Source organism: Tenrec ecaudatus, chromosome 5 (assembly GCF_050624435.1).
Source record: "Tenrec ecaudatus isolate mTenEca1 chromosome 5, mTenEca1.hap1, whole genome shotgun sequence".
NCBI lineage: Eukaryota > Metazoa > Chordata > Mammalia > Afrosoricida > Tenrecidae > Tenrec > Tenrec ecaudatus.
Genome location: NC_134534.1, coordinates 35210536 through 35233233, shown reverse-complemented (window position 1 = coordinate 35233233; position 22698 = coordinate 35210536). Strand labels below are relative to the sequence as shown.

The window sequence follows — 22698 nt, the reverse complement described above, 5'->3', positions numbered from 1 at the left end:
CACTGTCATGACCCCTGTTTCACCCTACAGACCAGAGCATGTACACGGGTACAGATATGAGCTGGAACACGGGGAATCCAGGAGTGATACCCCCTCAGGACCAATATGGAGAGTAGCCACACCATGAGGGTAAGGGGGAGGTGCAGGGAGAAAGGGGGAACCTATCACAACGATCTACCTGTAGCCCCCTCTCAGGAAGATGGACAACAGAAAAGTGGGTAAAAGGGAGACATCTGTCAGTGTAAGACATGAAAAAATAATAATTTATAAATTATCAAGTGTTCATGAGGGAGGGGAAAATGAGCTGATAACAAGGGTTCAAGTAGAAAGAAAATGTTTTGAGAATGATGATGGCAACAAATGCACGAATGTGCTTGACACAATGGATGGCTGTATGGATTGTGATGAGTTGTACGAACCCCAATAAAATGATTTATTAAAAAAATTTTAAAGATGGGGAGGGAGGCAATGGAGAAAAAGTGTTTTGAGGATATCCGGGAGTAAAAGATTAAAGTCTTGACTATATCTGACAAGGTTGTGTGTATGTGTGAGTGTGTGTGTGTGTGTATTGTAAAATCTCAGAGAACTTTAAACAAACTATTAATGAATAGGAAGTTATTTGTAAGATATACAGATTCCCCTGGGGCTAGGGTGCTGGAAGAGGAGGGCTACATGCTTTATCCCTGATTATGGGCCATAGTACAGAAGTTTTTAATTGCCACTGGGGTGCTGAGTAATTTTATTTTTCTATAAAGTCAGTTTGGGAACCTGTGGTTTAGTGTTTCTGCATGGGTGCTATTGGCATTTTGGGCAAGATTATTCTATGTTTAACCCCCATCCACTGAATGCTGGTAGTGACCAAGACAACCTTGGAGTGCTCCCATCCTTGCCTAAATCCCTGCCCCCTCCCCTCCAGCCCTGAAGTGCCACTGGGATGAGAGCTATCTTGGGTGCCGCGGGCATTTATTGGTTGGGTGAGCTTCCAAAAGCCTGTTAAAATGACAAACATTCTAGGTGCTTGGGATGCAGCAGTTCATGTAAATCACTGTATAATCGCTTTCAAATAACTCAAATTTAAATTTTGACATTTCAGTGTTTTAATGCCTTTCATGTGGTGCAGCACGACTTTATTCAGGCATCTCTCGGAGGAGCTTATCTGTGGTGAAAACTGCACCGGGGACTCGGGCTCCTTTCAGTCCTGATGGAAAATCCATAATCACTTGGGCAAGTGCTTTTCTGGACTGGTCCTTCATCTGCAGATGGGGATGGGGATAACATCTGCAGGGAAGGAATTAAGCATGTTGCTTGGCATATCTGGATGCTCATCACTGGGCAGAGCACAGCGTAATCATAGCAAATACAAAGTTGTCCTGACCAGTGAGCTGAATTCCAAGCTTACAGAGGGATGAATTGGGGAAAACTGACTTGAGTTTTAACTCGATGAACTTCAGACTGGAATACATGTGTTAGGTATTATACCTCTTATGCAGCGTGGGATTTATGAGGGTTCCGTTCCAGCTCAAGAAAAGGGAAGTAGAGTTTGGGGTTCCAAGAGTGTAGATTCCGGGAATCCCCTGGTGTGGAAGGAATTGTCTGCTTCTTGGCCCACTGATGAGTTACGTGTGGCAGAGGGGAAGGTCTGGGAGTTAGACAGGTTCTTTCTTTCATTGGTGTGGAGAAAGAAGAGGCTTTCCACTCACATAAAGAGTTAACAGTCTTGGATTCGCAGAGGGGCAGTTCTACCCTGTCTTACAGGGTTGCTTTGAGTCCGAATTGGTTGGAAGGCAGGGAGTTTTGAGTGAGTAATAAGGTGTACTATATGAAGTGCCGTGGAGTCTGTACCGCAGAACAAACGCTGTCTGAACCTTCCTCCGGCCGTTGCTGGCTTGGAGCCCATTGTCGCAGTCACTGCATCAGTTCATCTCTTTGAGGAGCTTTCTGTCGGTGCTGGCTCTCTGCTTTCCCACGTGTGAGGTCCTTCTCCAGGGACTGGCCTCTGCTGACAACATGTTCGAAGTATGTGAGACAAAGTCTCTCTGTCCTCCCTTCCAAAGAGCATTCTGGCTGTACTCCTTCCTACAAAAATGTGTTTGATCTTTTGACAGTCCCTGGGATAGTTAACATTCTTCACCAACACCATAGTGCCAAGGCATCTGCTCTTTGGTTTTCTTTATTCATGTCCCAGCTTTCGTCTGCATGCGAGGTGACTAGAAATACCTTGGCTTGGGCCAGGGGCACCTGAGAAGCCCTCTTTTTCCTTCCGCCCCCTTCAGCTGGATTGAGCAGACACGTCCTAGCTCAAGAACAAAAAGAAGGCATGTCTCAAATATCTGTGAAATCCCAACATGACTTTCCAGCGAGGCGCGTCTGCTTTTACCAGAGCTGCTCTGCAGGATACACGAGGCATCGCTTTTGAAAATTGCCATCTTCTGGCTAGAAATGATTACTTCCCTGGCCCAAGCACATTCCCAATTTTTGTCATAGACTTCTATGAAGAAGTGTGTGAAAGTATATCTGAAAATTTATTTCTAAGCAACTGGAATAGAGATGATAGTTAATAAAATATGTCTTTGAAGATGAGTTTTTCTTTGTATCATGGTGTACATGGTATACAACTCTTGAATAGTAGAGTATAAAGACTGATTTGGTTGGAAACACAACGCACATCTGGTATGAATTCTTGAGATGAAAACCTTCATTGTAGCTATTGGAAACATTTTGACAAGGTGTATTATGAGCAAGCCTCTTCCCGGTTTCAATTTGGTGGGTCCTCTGGAAGCGTAGGAGCCCCCAGTGGTGCAGTGCACTGGTGCTAATTGAGAGGCTGGCTGTTGGGTCCCCGCAGAGGCCCCTTGGAAGACTTCACAGAGGTGCCTTGTATCTCTTGGTGAACAAAAGCAGACGTTGACAACCTGACGGGTCTAGGTCTGCTCTGACCCACTCGGGGTCCCCAGGAATCGGCGTTGACTTCCGGAGCCATGGTTTGGGGTTTGCAAGGAAGCAATTATTCTTGTGCGTTCTTTGTGTGGTGTTACCGATGTCTGGTGCAGACGATCCGTGGTACCCTTACTTCTCTCTTGCTTAACCTTTCTGTGCATGTCAGTTCTGTTACCAGTGGATGTGTGCCGCCCTGGACGGCAGTGGGAAACGATTTCACTATGATTCAGAAACTCTTTCTTTCTTGCTGAAGTCCGCTGCTCTTGTAAATTCAACCCGATATTTTCAGTACTTGAAGATAACAGTTTCCAAAATGTTTTTAACTTACTGTAGAAGATGATTGCACCCAGAGACTAAAGTATTGGCCACTCAAATGCCTTACGATCAGTTAAGTAGTAGGCGTGCTTATTTTTTTGAGGTCAGGATGATACCTTTCAGGCACAGGATGCTAGCCCCTCCCCTGTTGGGGTTGATTATAGTTTGTGGTGGTGTGGTTATTATTGTTTATGTTTTTTATATTTAAGTTGGTTCTGGTAGGTTGTTGATCCAAAGCCTTCAGCCTGCTAGACATGGGTAATAGAAGAAATGAAGTAAATTTCCCCACACTTTGGACTCAAGGTTCCCTGCTTTGCTTCCCCCCCCTGCCCCCGCCCCAGCTTCCTTCCATTTCCAAAGAGATTTTCGGCTGCTTTCTAAAATAGCAGTGTGTTTAGTGCAGAATCAGACAAGTGGAAGTGTTTCCTGATTTGGCCAGTGACTCCTTTGTGCTTCCCCTCTTTTCTGAGCAGAGCTTTCTTGTCTTGGAATTTGCACTGAGGTCCTATCTTTCTTTCCTCCCTAGGCCAGCCAGCCAACCCACACCCCTATACAGACCTGTGTGCTCGCACGTGGACACGCTCAGACACACAGACATGTGATGGGAAGCTCCTTGAGGACAGGGCTTCGTTTTGTTTACTTTGCCTCTGTGAGCCTACCTAGTTCCGGGCACTTAATCTCACAGAACTTCTGTGAAATGGGTTGGATGCCTCTATCTCGGAAACCAGTAGAGGCAAACAGGAGAAAGTGCTACCAAACACCAGAGCCGGGCTCAGGCGGACATAGGGGTTGCAGGGCGAGAAGCCATTTGGGGATATACCAATGGGTTTGGTGCGTGGGGGGATTTAATTGGAAAATCTTTTGGCTAAAGAGAACCTAAATTGGTTTAGAGAAAGACGTTAGGTTGGACAGAGTGGAGGCCGAGGTAGGAAAGAGAAGCCGGGCAGGACGAGCTGAGCTCTCGAGGGGGGAATTGCTCAGGAAGGGGGTATGGAAAGCAGAGGAGTGTAGACAAGGGCAGTAGTGGTGACAGGCAAGAGGGGCAGGTGTGAGTTTTATTCTAAAAAGGAAGCAGGAGTAGGGACATAGGCTTCTGTGAGTCATTTGGCCTTCCATCATCTATAACTTTTTTAGAAGGGGACTTTTTAAATAGTCCTGGGAATAGTTTAAGGATTCTATGCTGTGGTCCCAAAGCCCGCCTGCCATCTGTATGAAGGGCTTCCAAAATTCTTGGTATATTCTGTTCTTCCTCAGTTACGTGAGCCTTGCATTCCTTGAGTAAAGCAAGGGTGTTGCCCAGATTCCATTTTGTTCTATATTTTACGTGTCATACCACTGGATTTGTTTTTTAGGTTTGCAAGCTGCCATACAAATAATTGAAAAGGTGCTTGATTGGTTTCTCAATTCGAGGGAGCAATACTAAGTTTCGTATTGTAAATATTGTAAAATCAAATAATAGCATGGAGTTGTTGGTAATGATGTGAATGACCCAGCCATCTTGCTTAAAAAGCGCCCCGTGGTCGGTTAAGCGATGCTCATTATATCGTCGTGAAAACGTTAACGCGGTTCAAGTTACCTGGAGAACTGCCCAGTGCAAGGAACAAAGTGGGCAAATCCTGCCTCCTTTGCCAACCGCAGTCAGCATCGGCATGCACTGCTTCCCACACATGCATGGAGGGTCAGATTCCCACCTCCTCACTTCCCTGTCCCCCTCACCAGCTGCCTGCGTGCCGGTACTCGGCCCTCGCCCCCTGGTCAGAGCGCAAGTGAGACAGACGTTGTCTTTCAGACCAGCTGCCTGCGCAGCCCTGCTTGACTGTCAGACTGTCCAGTACGTGGGCCCCTGTCCCTTGGGGCGTCACTGCGCCTGGGGGAGGGCCTTAATGGGCTGGAATGACTCATGGGATTCGTGCAGAGCAGACCTTAGTTAGGGCTGCAGATTTATTTCCACAGCTCTCTGGTGCGTGCGTGGTCACAAACCAGGAGGCTCAGCTTAAAGACTCACCGTGTGCCTGCGAGACACCATGCCTCCTGAGACTGAGTCACCGTTGGGCACTCAGTGGTCTGGTAAACTCCCCCTTCCCCTTTCTGTTAGCCTCCATGTGGTCTAAGACACACCGAGATTAAAGGCCATATTGCGTTCTATAAGGTGATTTCATGTCTTTCAGAAACTTTGGAGAGAAAAGAGCCCTAGACCCCATCCCGGTAGAGATGGAATCATGAAATATAGGAACAGAAAAGAATCCTGGCTATTGTTATCCAGTTGTCCTGTTTTGCAAATGAAGACATTCATGCAGAATTGGGATTAGATTTCTGTGCCTCCGTGCCGTGCCATTCCGTCTTGCTTCCTGAAGGTGGCGTTGGGGCTTCCTGTGGCTCTCCTTCTCAGGGCCCTGCGAAGGCAGTTTGTTCCCCCTGATCTGCTTCAGGCACAGCTGTGACGCCCGGCTCTGTCACTTCTCTGTCGTATCATCTCCAGGGATCTTCTGAAATTCTCAATGGAACAAGTGTGAGGTTACAGCTACTGACTCACCTTTTAAAAAGTGTTCTTTGTGATGGTTACATGTACAATTCAATATTTAAAAATTAGAAACTGAAAGGATGAAGACATCCATAATCTGCTCTCCAGAGATAATAATTAATAGAAAATTTATAATTTACTGTTTGTTTTTAACCTACATGGCTACTCCTTAAAATACCTTCTTGAGATTGGAATAGCTGAGCCTAAGAGTTTGCACATTTTCAGGGCTTTTTAGTAAGTACCCCAAGATTTCCTACTAGAAATATTCCCCTTTTTACAAAGCTGAACTTATCTTTGGCTCTCATGATATAATTAGCTTGAGAAAATATGACTGGCAGCAAGCAAATCTTTTTTGTTAATGTTTCTCCATGAATTTATATTATCAGTCATAATATCCCATCTTACACTGGTAAATTCATGGCACAGAGGTGGCTAAAATAGGAAGTTAGGTGGTGTCAGAATTGCGACCATCCATTCGAAAGTGCTGCTCGGGATAGAGTGTAGAGGCAGTGGAGGGGCCTAGAACAGATCTACACGTGTGGGGTCTCCAGCATCTAGATGGGAAATGACAGGCGCAGAGACATCACCACGCGAGAAATGACGCACATGTGCTTCTGCAGCCTCAGTCTTGGACCTCGATCTGAATTGAGGAACTTCATCACTTAAGTAGAACCCTTTCCCAGCCATTTTCTTTAGTGTGTCATTGCCTGGCTTCCAACCTAGGAGACTATGAAACAAAGGGAAATATTTGGATATAAAAGCAAGTCATTGGAAGCACACAGGAAGGAGGTGGGGGTGTCCAGGTTCTTGGGGCATTGGTAGCCCGTGGACATCAGTCTAGATGCTGTGTTTCATCGCAACTTATCTGACTACAAGAGGAAATATATATCATCATCTTCAGGGATGAATTTTTTAAAACTAAGCTTAAGTATTATAAATTCAACGAGAACACGTTAAGTGGACATTGTTACCCAAAAGTGGAAAAAATGGTTTTGCACAAAATTAATGTCATTCTCCTGGATTGTTCTTCGTGTTCCTCCTTAGCGACTGAAATCTCTTTCTTTCCTATCAGCCCCTAAGGGTTTGCTTTGACCAGGGGCCAGAAGAATTTTAGCCATGGCCTTTGCCTGAATTACCAAAAAGCCACACCCATGGCCATTGAGTCAGCTCTGGCGACCCGGTGCAGAGGAGAGCTGTTTCATAGGGTCTCTTTGCTGCCATCTCTGCGGATGGGGGTTGCCTGGCCTTTCTTCCCCAGTGCTGTGGGGGTGGGGATGGGGTGGGGGGTTGAGTCAACCAAAGTCACGTGTCTGAAGTGCAGGCTCTTTCTCAAGCTCTCATATTTTTTACTGTGTTTTCATTCTCTCAAATAAATTATTAAAAAAGGACAAAGGCTTAGAACTTGCAACTCTCTCTGTTTTTAATTTTTAAAAACTCTCAAATGAGGATTTGTCTTCTGAAGATCCAAAATACAACGTTGAAAAATGTAATTTACTGGGAGCAGGGAGCGAGGGGGAAAAAAAAAGAAATGAGCCAATTTTAGGAGCCCAAGTAGAAAGCGAGTGTTTTGAGAATGATGAGGGCAACGAATGTATAAGTGTGCTTTACACAATTGATATATGTATGGATTATGATAAAGAATTGTATGATTCCCAATAAAATGATTAAAAACAACGTCACAAGAAAAAAGAAAGAAAAATGTAATTTACACATTGTAGGGATTGCAACCAGACTATTGACTAGAAAACTAACTTAGTGAGTTTTCACATCACACACAGGGGAAAACAAAAAACAAATTCTGTATGATTTAACTGTTACCTTGGCTTTACTTTTTTTTCTTAATTGGGCTTCTTGATTGGCGATATACACTCCGTGCAGTTACTGTAGAGGTAACGAAGGGCCCGCCCTTGTCAGGAGTCATACCTTCTGGGCCATATCGTTTCATAGGGAGGAGCACACGATTCTGGTCCTTCAGGATTTCTCAGTCAGGCGGAGAGGAAACTATGCCATTGAAACGACAACAAGGAGGAGGAGGTACTAGGGAAGAGCACTGTGATTCTTGCACTTAGCATCTGTGAAGTATGAATGACTAGGTAAGGTGTCGCCCGCTTGGGGCCACACAGGCAGGGAGTTGGGATGGCAGCCCCAGGAGTGGAGGAGGCAGTGTGGCAGGGCAGGGGCTGTGCTCACTCTTTGTCCCTCCTCCTCAATTCTTAGAGCATTTTTTTATCCTTTCTATAGCTCTTTCTAGGAAGTAGCATAGTTCTGGATGCTGGAGTCTGCTGCTCTGGACATTGTGATGAGCCGGGCTGCCAAGGGCAGGGCCGAGCAGCTCAGAGCCCTCCATCTGGCGGAGGTAGCTGGGCAAGGCTGAAGAGGTGCTCTGAGCCTGGAAGGAAACGGCAAGGGGCTTCAAGGCTGCACGGAATCTCTTCACACAGGCCAACTTGGGTGCACACCATTCTCTTGAGAGTCAGCCACAAGGACATTGGAACCCACCGGTTCTATGGCCTTGCGTAATTGACCCAAACAAAGCCTCTCTCAGAGGGTCGTTAGGAGTTCAGGAAGGATGCGGGATGAGAAGGGTCTAGCACAACTGAATCTTTCCCTCCAGTCCGTTTCCCTGGAGGGGCTCCAGGTAACTGATAGAATTCGAGAGCTGGTTTATCGTTTTCCTTGGCCTTCTGGATGATATTTTGTGGAGAATGTATTTCATTTGCGCCTGAGAAAAGTTTAGCAAAGCAGGTGGAAGACAGGTATTGTTATTTTTTGCAGATGAGAAAATGATTTCTCAAAATCCTTTGAAAACCTTTTGGACCAGAAAGGTTTATGAAAACTCTAAATAGTGTGAGTGACATCTAGTGAATTGCTCAGATTATTGTAAAAGTTGCGTTTAGATCCATTTATTTTCTCTCAGTTGGAGGAGTTTAGCCACTCGATTTTATTACTGCCCATTTTAGGGAGAGAGGAACTGTCATAAATATACTGTGTTTACTAGAATTACTTGTATAAATAATTATAATAAAACCTCACTCCCCAAACTATCATCACATAGAAGACCTCTGTCTTTGTAACCTAGTGTCGCCATCAAAGAAATGCCACAAATAAGTAGCTTTGATGAGCAGAACTTCCTTTTCACATGGTTTAGTCTAACATATGTCAGTGCTAACAGATTCGCCTCCCCAAATCAACCACACTCATTGTCGTTGAGTCCATGCTGACTCAACCACCTTATTGGACAGGTTGGAGCCACTCCTGCGTGTGTCCCAGACTGACTGTTTACCGGAGTAGAATGCCCCGTCTCTCTCCTGATACTTGCCTCATACCTTTTAAAAATAAATATTATACATTCGCTTCGAGGGTCACATATGCATGCTTTTGAACTTTTTATAACGGAACGAGATATATGGCACTATGCATTTTTAAAATTGGGACATTATAAACCTTTATTCTGCTGGTAGGAACTTAAGGTGGCATAGCTTTGGAGAACAATTTGGCAATGCCCAATAGAGTTGATGGTTACTGATGCTGCTAACCGACCATCCCAACACATTAGTGATGTAACACTGTAATTGCATCTCATGCGTGTGGGTTGTTGGAGTCGTTCTGGGCATGTTGTGACTGGCAGTTGATGGCTGCCCGGCGGGGAGGTGCTGCGGTTACCCATCACGTGGCCTTCGCTCTCCCAGTAGACTAGAATGGTTTTCTTTATCTGGCTCTCTTAGGGTAGTGATCCAGGAAACAGAAGCCATACTCATAACTACAACATTACACCCAAAAGAATACGCAGGGGGATGAGGAGTGGAGACCCAAAGCCCATCTAACCATTGGCCATCCCCTTACAGAATGGTCACAAGGAAGAGATGAGCTAGTCAGGGTGCAGTATAGCAACGAGGAAACACAACTTTTCTCTAGTTCTTTAATGCTCCCCTCCCCACACCCACTATCATGACCTCATTTCTACCTTACAAGTCAGATTAGACCAGAACATGCACAATGCTACAGATAAGAGCCCACAACACAGGGAATCTGGGATAGATAAACCCCTCAGAGCCAACAATGAGAACAGAGATACCAGAAGGTTAAGGGGAAGGTGGGGGGAGAAAGGAGGAATCAATCACAAAGATCAACATATAACCCCTTCCCAGGGAGACCGAACAGAAAAGTGGGTGAAGGGTGACAGAGGACGATGTAAGATAAGAAAATAATAATTTAACTTATCAAGGGTTCATGAAGGAGGGAGGGAGGGGGGGGGAAATGAGCTGATACCAAGGGCTCAAGTAGAAAGAAAATGCTTTGAAAATGATGGCAACAGATGTACAAATGTGCTTGACACATGGATTGTGATAGATGTAAGAGCCCCCAATAAAAGTATTTAATAATAAAATTTTTTGATAAAATAAAAGGAAAAAAAGAATCCAAACAGCAGCTGCATAGTGGGCGAGGTGGGGGGAGAATCATTTCACTGTGCAGAACTTCCATGTCCCCCTCTCCCAAACTTGTCCACCGGCCAGGACGCTCACTTGGGCCTCCGGTATCAGTCTCTTATCATCCTTTCCACAAAGCCGTAATGGATTATCATGTGCATTTTGAGACTTAGCTTAGGGTTCCCAAGTGGTCCTTCTTAAGGCTTAGGTAGTATTGGGCCCCCGGTAATCCCTCTTGGACTGAACAGCTGCCTGAAAGAACCAGCAACAATGGCCAAATTCTATTGAGAACATAGGAAAGTGAAAGTAATGCGAATGTTCTGTTTTCATCTTGGCTAATTCCTTTGTGTTGCTGAGCTTTATCATGGATTCTGAATGGCGGCGCCCTCCCTCCCCCTTGCAGCCTGATGGGAAAGAGTGATGGATTGAACAAGAGGGGTTGATGTTGCCCCATTCTCTGGGCCAGCCTGGCCTTCACTGGGCTCCAGGAGCGCTGTATTAAAATCCTTAAAAAGAAAAAAAGTTTCCAGTTTAAATAACAGTGCAGATTGGAAGGAATTTTTTGTATGTTGATTTGTAAATGGCTTGGTTGCAACTAAGTATATCAGGGATTTGAGAGGATTCCGCTAGGTTGTATGGAGTCAAATTAACTGCTAATCTGACTAGTCAATGAGGCAAATTTATTTGGTGGCTGCTGTTCAAATGCACTGATTTAATTAAAATTTTCCCAAAGTTATGTGTATTTTTTATTCCCTGTTTTGGTTTTCTGTTTTATATTCCAAGTTTAACCATGAACCCATCCATTTGTGACTCCAGCGCCTTTGGTGGAGTGAAATCATGGGTGGTTGGTATCTTGCAAAGGACCCTTCACTTCCTGTAATGCTCTCATTTAGGTTGTTTTATACTTAAAAAAATTAGTTACCTGGGTATTTATGACTTTGCCATCTTTTTGTAGTATATTTAGTCACCTTTAAAATTTAATTACCACTTGAGGGGACTTTGGAAAGCTTGTGAAAAAAGTCCGCTATTTTTCCATTCCATTTTTTTCCCATGAACTTTTTGAAGCCCCCCGATAATTCCGGGTAAGTAAACTGGACTTGACCTTGGGTCCTCCCTCCTCTTGTGTTGGATTAGTTCTGTAGCAGATCATGCCGTATTACTACTTGTCTTGAGACTTTGAAGCACTATAGACACAAATGGTATTAAGTGTCAGGTGTTTTTGTTTTTTTTTTTGTCTTACACGCAAAGTCACGCTTGATTCTGGAAGAACTACTTGGTAACAAGCATGACTGAGTTCTGGCTTATCTCGGCCCCTGGCGAGAAGACATGTCAACAAACGTGGGAGAAATTGCACGCTGCAACCACCAAGAGCAATAATCTGGCTAGTACTTCAAAGTTCAACATTCCAGACTTAAAGGTAAACGTGTGCTTTCCAAAATCGTGCACAGATTGGTCATCAGGAGGAGGACCGGTGTGCTTGCTTACTAGCTTTTGAGGACCGTGAGGGGCCAAGGCACCCAGAGAGAGGAACCTTCTCACCCAGCCATGAGCGTGCTTTCAGATGTGTACAGCTTTCCCGTCGGCACATTTTAGACAATAGGCATTTGAGAGTTTAGAGGAAACTGCCCAAAGAAAATCATCCTTTCCCCCTACTTAAAAACATCTTTGTGTTTTTCCCCTAAATTACAATTTAAATTGTTCTAAGAAATCTTATGAAAGGACTTGCTATTGGACATTCAAAATAGCATTTCACAGAAGTTAAAAACGGCAGTCTGTATTCTCATAATAACAAGACAATTTTTCTGTTAAATGTATGTGCTCACTCATGTTACGTTTTACAGTAGCAATCAGTCGGCACATCTAATGTAGTTATTCAATCTAATGTAGCTGTTCAGTCAGTAACCTAGCAGCACTGAGGAGAAAGAAGCAGGCTGTTTGCCAGTCCTTGCCCAAACTGTCCTAAGGAGTGGAAATGATTTACTACGAACTGCAGCACAGACTGCTAGCGTCTAAGAAAGACTTGATTACTGGTTCTTAGTATTTTGGGGGGTGGATTCCTTTCAGACACTGATGTAAGCTGTGGACATTTCTTCCAAACCCGTACATTTTCACACCTACCGTTTTGCATACAAATTCGGTTGCGGTGACTCTGATGCCCCTTAGCGTCAGACTCTAGGTAAGAGCCGCGGTCACAAAGCCCGCCCTTTCCTGGCCCAGACCTGCCTTGGGAGAGCCTGAAAGGCTGCGTGGACCCGTGAATTAGCTCATACATGTAAATAACTTTTGAAAGGCCTGGCAGATTTGTTTTTGGTTTGTTTTTTTTCACCAGACTTGCCTGGTTTGAAAAGAGCTGAAGAGGTGTGGGCCCTTCTAATCAAAGGTTGCTTCATTTTGTTAAAGCAAAGTGCTTGACCCGCAGCTGAAAGGCGCTGTCTTTCTCTTGTAGGTGGGCACGCTAGATGTCTTGGTCGGCCTGTCGGACGAGCTGGCTAAACTGGACGCTTTTGTGGAAGGGTAATGTATCTACTCCCTCTGGTGCATAGAATAGAGACCTGCCCCGGGGCTCTGTTAGCGCAACTGGGTGATTAGAAAATGGTGACTGTTTGTTTGTTTGGTGAGCCAACTGTATGAAGGTGCCATTTACATGCAATACCTGTTGTAAGTGTGAAAATGGTTCATTTTAAAATGAAAACTGAGATACAATTTGCATATCATGCCCATCACTTGCTGAAAGTATATAGTGAGTTCTCTTACATTCACAGGAGTTAATCAACCAGTTCAAGTTTTCTAGGGTTTTTGTCACTCCCTCTCCAAGCTCCCTAAAAAAGGAATCACCTTGTCCCATGAGCAGTTACTCTGCTCCGCCCTCACTAAGCTTTCTTACTCTGGATTTGCAGATTCTGCACATTTCATGTCAATGGAATCACGAAATTCCGGGTCTTTGTGCTGGGCTTCTTTCACTTAGCATTGTGCTTTCAAGGTTCATCCACGTTGAAGCATGGGTCAGCACATTGTTTCTTTTTATTAACCATTGGATATCTGTACTTTCCTTTTTTAAGATAATTTTATTGAGGGTTCTTACAACTCCTAACAATCTGCACATCCATCGTGTCAAGCACATTTGAACATCTGTTGCTATCATCATTTTCATTTTTTAAAAATCTTTTTATTAGGGGCTCATACAACTCTTATCACAATCCATACATCGTCAGTTGTGTCAAGCACATTTGCACATTCATCGCCCTCATCATTCTCAAAGCTTTTCTTTCTACTTAAGCCCTTGGGATCAGCTCTTCTTCCCCCTCGTGAACCCTGGCTAAATTATTAGTGTTTTCGTACCTTACACCATCCACTGCCTCCCTCCACCCACGTTTCTATTGTTTGTTCCCTTGGGAGGGGGTTACAGGTTGCTCATTGCAGCTGCCCGTTTCTCTCCTTCTACCCCTCATCCCCTACCTTCATGGCATCGCTACTCCTGTGACTGTTCCTGAGGGGTTTAATCTGTCCTGGATTCTTACTGTACCAGGGTGCATGCTCTGGTCTAGCCAGGTTTGTAAGGTAGCACTGGGATCATGATAGTGGGAGGGGTGAGAAGGGGGGCATTGAAGAACCAGAGGACTGTTGTGTGTTTCATCGGTGCTATGCTACACCCTGGCTGGCTCGACCCTTCTGTGAGGGGATGTCCAATTGTCTACAGACGGGCACTGGGTCTCCACTACAACCTCCATTGTTTGCATCAATAAAATTGTTTGTTTTGGACCTTCTGAGGCCTAATATCTGAACCCTTCAACACCTCGTAATCACCCAGGCTGTGTGCTGCTTCCATGTGGGCTTGGTTGCTTCCTTACCACTTGTTCATGCTTTTAAGACCCCAGAGGCTATATCTTTTAATAGGCGGGCACCATCAGCTTTCTTCACCATATTTGCTTATGCACCATGTTTTTCTTTAGTAATTATGTTGAGAAGGTGACCATCACAGAATGCCAGGTTGTTAGAACTAAGTGTTCTTGAGTTGAGGAATGTACCAGTACTTCATTTCTTAATCCATTTAGCAGTGGGTGAATACTTTTACTGGGTCTATTTCTTAGCTGTTCTGAATAAGGTTGCTGTGGACGTTGTGTTCAGGTGCTGTATTGGGACAAGAGGGAGTGCTTAGCTGCTGTGCCACCAGGGCACCAGTGGGGTGTTACCTGGTACATCATGTTTTTAATGGACGTTTTTCCGATGGTTAATAATACTGAGCATCATTTCATGTCTTTTTTGGGCATTTATCTACCTTCTTTGGAGAAATGTCTGTTTAGATCCTTTGTCCAGTCCTTTTTGGGGTTATAAAAGTTTGTTTTTAAAATAAATTTATTGGGGGTCTTACAGCTTTTCTAACATCAATTGCATCAAGCACATTTGTACCTGTGTTGCCATCATCATTTTCAAAACATTTTCTTTTTCCTTGAGCCCTTTGTATCAGATCCTCTTTGCTCTCCTCTCTCCTCTACTCTCCCATCCTCGTGAACCCTTGTTAAAGTATTATTATTTTCATATCTGATACCATCCACTGTCTCTCTTTACCCACATTTCTGTTGTTCACCCTTGGGGGGACTTTTTTTTTTCTTAATCATTTTATTGGGGCTCATACAACTCTATCACAATCCATACATCCATCCATTGTGTCAAGCACATTTGTTGTCATCTTCATTCTCAAAACATTTGCTTTCTACTTGAGCCCTTGGTATCAGCTCCTCATTTTTGCTCCTCCCTCCCTGCCCCCTCCCATGAAGTTTCAATAATTTATAAATTATTATTATTTTGTCATGCCTTACACTGTCCGACGTCTCCCTTCACCCACTTTTCTGTTGTCTGTCCCCTAGGGAGGTGGTTATATGTAGATCCTTGTAATTGGTTCCCCTTTCTATCCCACCTTCCCTCCACCCTCCCGGGATCACCACTCTCACCATTGGTCCTGAAGGGTTCATCTGTCCTGGATTCTCTGTGTTTCCAGTTTCTATCTTTACCAGTGTACATCCACTGGTCTAGCTGGATTTGTAAGGTAGAATTGGGTTCATGATGGTGGGGGAGGAAGCGTTTAAGAACTAGAGGAAAGTTGTATGCTTCATAGTTGCTACATTGCACCCTGACTGGCTCATCTCCTCCCTGCAGCTCTTCTGTAAGGGGATGTCTAGTTGTCTACAGATAGGTTTTGGGTCCCCACTCTACACTGCCCCTCATTCTCAATGATGTGATTTTTTGTTCTTTGATGCCTGATACATGATCCCTTCAACACCTCGTCATCACACAGGCTGATGCGCTTCTTTCAAGTGGGTTTTGTTGCTTTTCAGCTAGAAGGCTGCTTGTTTATCTTCAAGCCTTTGAGACCCCAGATGCTATATCTTTTGATAGCTGGCCACTATCAGCTTTCTTCACCACATTTGCTTATGCACCCGCTTTGTCTTCAGCGATCGTGTCTGGCAGGTGAGCATCATGGAATGCCAGTTTAGTAGAACAAAGTATTCTTACATTGAGGGAGTACTTGAGTGGAGGCCGAATGTCCATCTGCAACCTTAATACTGAACCTATAAATATATGCACATAGATCTGTTTCTCCTCATCATATATAAATATATTTACATATGTACATGCCTGTATTTATACCTTTATAAATGCCCTTTGCCTCCTAGTTCTTTCCTCTTATTTCCTTTTACTTTCCTCTTGTCCCACTATCATGCTCAGCTTTCATTTGGGTTTCAGTAATTCCTCTGGGTTACATTGCCCTTGATTAAGCCCGACTAGGCCTCTTATACCCTCCTTGCCACTGATTTTTGATCTCTTGTTGTTCCCTTGTCCCTGGGTTTATTGACACCACTTCCTTTCCCCCACCTCCTCTTCTCCCATGTCCCCCCGGAACTGTTGCGCCCCATCATTTTTTCCTCCAGATTGTTTATCTAGCCTATCGTATCTAGATAGACCTGCAGAGATAATAATATGCACAAAAACAAGACAGAGCAAAACAAAGCAACAAAAGAAAACAACAACAAAAAAAAGCCTGTAACTAGTTCAAGGTCTGTTTGTTGACCTGTAGGAGTGTTTTCCAGTTGAGTCTGATGGGGTGCCACACCCCTGGCCCCAAAGTCTATTTTTGGTACTTCCTCGAGACTTCCTTTCTCTGCTCCCATTGCTGTTCTGTTTCATGCCCTTAGTGTTTTGCCTCGGTGTGGTGTGGTCAGATCAGGTACAGTTCCCACACTGTGTCTCCAGTGTTGTACCCTGTAAGGCTGTGGGTCATTGAGGGATGTCGTGTCTCATAGTGGGGCCGGCCATATGGTTCTCTCTGTGCTTTGCCTGCTCTGAGCAGAAATATCATCCTCAGCGCTTGGTGGCCCAGGATGCAGTCTGGCATCAGGCTACCTTTCCGGCCTAGCCTCCCCTGCTCCACTGTGAGGCTCTGCTCCATCTGAATTTGGTTTCCTGCAACACCCAGTACTTTTCTGCCTCTCTGAGCTCTTACTCTGTGTGATAGCAAGAAGCTTTCTTCTTGTCTATTCATCCTACTAAATCATTCCATCCTCCCTTGCCCTGCTGAAGACTGATTCTGCTCTCTTGCCTACTGTAGCGGGAAGTGATCTGTTTCCTTGATGCAGCTCAGTAACAGCTGGCTTTTAATCACACATTGATTTATAAGAAAGCAATTTCTTATCAATTTAGCAATTTCTTCCAAAAATCGCATGAGAAAATTCTGATCTTTTAATAACCATTTTCCCCATGAACTTTTTGAAGCCCCCTTACATTTAGTTTTAGTTTAGCTTGTTTTTAATCTCTCTCCAGTTACATTTTATGTAATGTAAAGGTTGTGGTTATATCTCCTACAGTTTTTAACCCACCCAGGGCAGACATACAGTGGGAGAAAGGACCCTGGACACCAGCATCTAAACACCGTGTCGTGCCCCGAGCTCGGGCATGAACTGATACTGTGACTTTGGATACGTCACTTAATCTTTGTGTGCCTTGGTGCCATTGATGCCTGTTCCTTTGGTACTTATGGTAGCATGACTCCCTCTGTAACTCGGTTCCTTGCAAGTAGGAGATGCCGAGTATGACTTCAGACAAACGACCTGCACTGCCCTCAAGTGCTTTTTGATGCACAGTGACCTGTAAGACAAAGCAGCACTGCCTCTGGGTCCCCGGATTTTAAATCTTCACAGGAGTAGAAATCCTTATTTTTGTCTCTTGGAGGGGCAGGTGATTTTGAACTGACGATCTTGTGGTTAGCAGTCTAGTGTGTAACCCACTGTGCCACCAGGGCCCCTGCTCAGTAAACTGTGAGTGAAGGTCTGAAGATGGATGTCCTCCTTTCTCTTCACTGTGGTGCTCGGCTGCCTGTCAGAGCCCCTTGTGTTAGGGGAAGCCCGGTCGGCCATATGCGAGTAGGGACTTGGTAAATGCTCACTCCCTGCCTCCTCTTTTGTCCTGGGCTGTGCAGTCAGATACATTGTCCAGCGTCGCCTTGTGTGACGTAAGCACGTTCACAGACTAACACTCACAGTGCACGCACTCTCCTTAACACCCAGCAGTTTTTCACTTTTTTTGTACAACAAAATAATAGCTCTTATGATGTTTTATAGAAGGCAGAACAAATTAATTTTGTAAATATGTAAATACAATATATAGGATCAGTAGAACAGGGACATAAATAGTCAAGTTCATGTCTTACTGTAATCATTGAGAAGCATGTAATTTATGTCTTTTTTTCTGAAAAGTGTTGTTGGTTTTTCTCTTTCCAGGGCGGTTAAGAAAGTGGCCCAGTACATGGCTGATGTCCTGGAGGACAGCAAGGACAAAGTTCAGGAGAATCTGTTGGCCAATGGAGGTAAGCTAATCATGGGCTCAAATACAGTGAAAGACTTAATTCTGCAAACAAAATCATGTCAGAGCAAAACACACCAAGAAGGTCTGTGGGTAGGTGTGTACATGCACTAAGAAGCCATTCTCATTCTTCTGTTGCTACTGAACTTGGTGATCTGCCAGTTCATGTCTCATCTCCAGAAATACAATCTCACCTCAGACCATCTTACGTAACATATTCATCTCTTCCCCGAATGCAATGCTACACATATCAGCCTTACTGTGAGATGTCGTTATTAACTCACAAGCATGTTTTACTACACTTGGTCTTAGCCAGAAGGCTGAGAAGTGATTCACAAGTACGTTGCGAGCCTTGTTCCAGGTGAATATTTGCTGCTTTCCCAAGCTTTTTATAATTAACATCCAACTACTGTAGCCATAGATTTTGTTAATAAAATTATTATATAAGTAATCCCCAACTCAGGACTGGATTCCTTCCCATGATTGCGAGTTTGTGCTAATGTGAGTCGGATGCTCATGTACTTATTTTTCATTATTACTGCCTTTTATTATTAGTATCATCATAAATCTGATCTTCATTAGTCTTTGGGGGTTGCAGCCAGTGAATGTAAGCTTCATAGGCAGGAACGCGAAGACCTCGGCAAGGCATGCCCAGGGTTTGGAGTCTATGCTTTCATTAAGCAGACGTAGGGAAAGCAAAATCCGGTTGGTGTATGCTGACTCCAGTCCGGGGCTGCCTGTCACGTTATTGCAGGTAACACCTCCTCTGCTCAGATTTGAAGATGACAGTGTGGCGGCACTCAGACGGAGCCCTGGTGGTGCCATGCTAACGTGGGAGAGGGCGGAGGCAATCTGCTTCATAGGATTTACAGCCTGGGGAACACCAAAGGGGGCGGTGCTCCACTGCCCTTTGCAGTAGCTGCACCGCGTGGCACCAGGTCTGGGAACCATAAAACATTACACTGACGTTTCTGCCACCAGAAACTAATATTTGCCGAGTTCTAGTAATAATGGCTTTGTCAACATCGCTGTGACTTTGTTGTTGTACTTTCACTCATGTTTGGTCTCTCCTTATGAAGTGTAAGCATCTGCTTAACTTCAGATCAGGTCCTTTAGGGTCCGGCTCCAGAGACAGGGCTTTCTACTCCTGTAGACACGTACAGTCCCGGAGCGCACGGGATCGTTCTCCTCTGCCCTGTAGGGTCCCGAGGAGTCACACTGGACCTGAGTGCGTTTGCTCTTCTGGGTTTTCAGGCTTAGGCATTGGGCTATTAGCCACGGTGCTGGTGGTTCAAACTCACCAGCCGCTCTGAGGGCGAAAGGGGACGCCGCTCCCGCGAAGATGCGCTGTCTCGGAAACCCCACAGAGGGTGGCGATGAGCTGAATCGACTTCATGGGGATGAATATGATTTTTTAATTAAAAGAGCATTTTATTGGGGACTCTTACAGCTTTTTTAACAATCCATACATCCATTGTGTCAAGCCCATTTGTACATATGTTCCCTTAATTATTTTCTAAACATTTACTTTCTATTGAGCCCTTAGTATCAGCTCCTCTTTTTACCCCTCCCTCCCCCAAACTCTCATGACCCCTTTATAAATTATGAATTATTGTTATTTTCATAGCTTATACCAACCATTGTCTCCCTTCCCCAAGGTTTCTCTTCTTCGTCTCTCTGGGGGTGGGGAGTGGGAGGGTAGTTCTGTGTCGATCATCACAATCGGTTCCCTCTTCCTCCCCTTCTCTCCCCACTGTCCCCCTACCCTTCTGGTATCGCTATTCCCAGTCCTGTTCTGGATTCGGTGACTTTTGTTTTTGAGAGCTGTAAGTCATGGAAGTAAGAAGTAACTTTCTTTTCATTGCACACTGTCTTTCTGGAAGAGAGTAGATACTATTTTGAATTCAGCATTTCTCTTGTCCCTACTCTTGCAGAGTAGATGTTCAGTGAGTATTTAATCAGTAAGGAAAGACAGTAACTTACTCTGTTACTGGTTGGCATACTGCTCCTCACCAGACGGTTCAGTTTCCATTGGTTCGTGTTTTGAGACATTAGAACAGAAGGGAGATACATTGATTGCGGTGTCTTTGTTGAACTGTGTCATCTGATGAAGCAGGACAGTCAGTCGGTGGGTGAGAGAGAGCAGGGTAGCAGTGTGTGGGCAGTGCATCTGGAGCGGGGTTTGGAACCTCGTGTATATGGTGCGGGTGTGGTGGGTGCTATGAGCGGAGAAGCTGACGGGGAGCGATTGAGATACGAATTCCACTGTGTGTCTGCTCAGAGAGACTAAATGTCAAGTCTGATTTGAGGGTAAAGTGACGTTGAATCCTCAGTTTCCCAGTAGTGGAAGTATCTCTTTGCCTCCCCTTCCCTGTGCCCCTTTGGAGATGATGGATGTATTCGTTGATGACTGTTGTTGTTAGTGACATCAAATCAATGACAACTCTTGGCAAAGTAGAACTGCTGCGTGGGGTTGGCAAGGCTGAGTGACCTTTTGGATGCAGCCCCGCTGGTCTGCATTCTGGATTCAAACCACCAGCCTCCCAGCTACGAGTCGTCGAGTGTTCAATGCTGCACCACCCAGGGGTGACGCTGCCTGTGCACGGTTTCCAGGACAAGTGTCTAGAATCAGTCACCACACACTTTACACAGGCAGCTGTGTTCTCAGGTTCCGTAGGTAAGAAGGCAAAGACGGAACATACTTTTACCAAATTCTACTCTCTCAGGAAATAGCATGAAGTAGCTTCTTCCGCTCTCCTGTGTGTGAGGCCTAAGACACGGGTGCCATGCCTGTTCTACCCATTACGTTGTGGAAACAGAGTTAAGTGTCTTAAAACTCAGTTTTGAGTCAAGAAATAAGATCTGACTAGAAATGAGATGTTTGCTGATTTTCCCTCCTAGACCTTTTCCAGCATTAAAATGTTTTTCTTTTTAAATGTGCTGCAAGAAATTCTGTTCCTTTACCTTCCGTAATTAACTTATTCCCTCATTTCAGTTGACTTGGTTACATATATAACAAGATTCCAGTGGGACATGGCCAAGTACCCAATCAAGCAGTCCCTGAAAAATATATCTGAAATAATTGCCAAGGTAAGCCCGAGGGGATGCGTTCGTTTGCAGTGGATTGATTTTCTAAGTCTATAGCTGTTAAAGACTGTAGGTTTTTGCCAAAGCCCCTTAATATCTGTCACAGATACAATGTTCCTGAAGAAAGATGTTCCGAAACACAGCCCAGGCTGCTAAAGAGTAGTTGAGGACTCTGTACTTGTGTATTTTTTCTGGAAATGTAAAACTACACTTTAAAAAGTCTAGTAATACATGTATTCAACCCTTCAATAGGTAGATCACCTAAGTTATATTGTTGACTTACAAGCCTCATTAACTTAAATATGGCCATTAAGATTTTTCAAACAAGAAAAGTAACCTTTAAGTTCCATAATTACTATTTATACATGTTTTCATGGTAACAGGTCACATAGACTAGAAAATTGGAATCTATGAAAGGTTTATGAGTCATTCAGGTAGATGGTAATAGTTATTTTAAAGCACATCCCAAACTTGATGTCATCGTGTCCAGTCCTATCCTATAGCAACCTGTCTTTAATAAGACCAAAAAGAATGGGCCCGTTTGCCTTCTCAGGGTGCAGTCTATATGGAAGCAGACTGCCATGACTTTCCACCCAGCACAGAACCACTGTGCCCCCAGGTTCCTGTAAGTTAAAGACTGTCAGTGGAATCTCGACCGCCGGGTTTGGAGATTACTAATTAAAGTAAGACCTTCTGTTCACATGCTGAAGGACCAATTTCTGAAAGGAATGAATTCCCTGGGAGAATGTCTTTGTTCACAATTCTGCTGTCTGCCATTACATATTTTCCCTACGAAGGTCAATTTATTATAAATGTTACCAAAGATGATTTTTTAAATAATCAACTTAGAAAACACAAAGTAGTAGGTTAAAATATTTAAGGGCAGGCTTCACCCTTGGTCTTATCTTAAAGAGTGTCATGTCACTGGCATGTGCCACTTTCTCTCAAGTCTGTTTCCACATCTGTACTGGGGTACCGCTAGTGGCGGAGATGGGAAACACTCAAAGCCTTTCTAAGTACAGCCAGACCTTCCATATGAAAGTGCTTTTCATCTGATACAAGAATTTTTCCGACTTACAGCCATAATTTACTAATCGTTAGTTCTGTTTTAGTCAGATAAACTAATATAATGGGTTGTTTAAAATTCTCCCCAAACCTCCAAACTTGCCGGCATCTTGTCGATGCCAACTCAGAGTGAACGCGATAGACCTGTCGCCCAGTCTAGTTTCCTAATCTATGCGATCTCAGTGAACATGAAAACTTCTATAAAATCGAGTCTCTTCTGTCCTGTAGGGTTCTCTCAGTCAGAATTGCCTCGGCAGCAACAGGTTTGGCATACTACCAGTAATGAAAACACACATGAACCAAAACAAGATGATTCAAAATGAAGCAGCTTATTGTAAAGGTGGCCTTTCATTTGAACATAATAACTAAATATTCTTAGATCAGGACCTCGTGGTGTTTGGGGTAAAAGTTGTAGCTAAAGCGCAGCCACTTAGTTATCCCAGCAGGGGCAGATGCAGGGGAGTTTTGCCCATTTTTAATTTTCGGTTCTTT

At 44.3% G+C, this 22698-nt stretch overlaps 1 protein-coding gene across 1 annotated transcript in view; it reads left to right on the top strand.

Moving 5' to 3' along the window:
* Positions 1–22698, top strand: part of ATP6V1C1 (ATPase H+ transporting V1 subunit C1) — a 40608-nt gene that overhangs the window by 4728 nt on the left and 13182 nt on the right. Inside the window, exons 2-5 of the mRNA XM_075549417.1 lie at positions 11449–11617; positions 12647–12714; positions 17973–18058; positions 21050–21144. Coding sequence (XP_075405532.1) covers positions 11486–11617; positions 12647–12714; positions 17973–18058; positions 21050–21144 — 381 coding nt within the window. The 5' untranslated portion in view covers positions 11449–11485. The remainder of the gene's footprint in view (positions 1–11448; positions 11618–12646; positions 12715–17972; positions 18059–21049; positions 21145–22698) is intronic.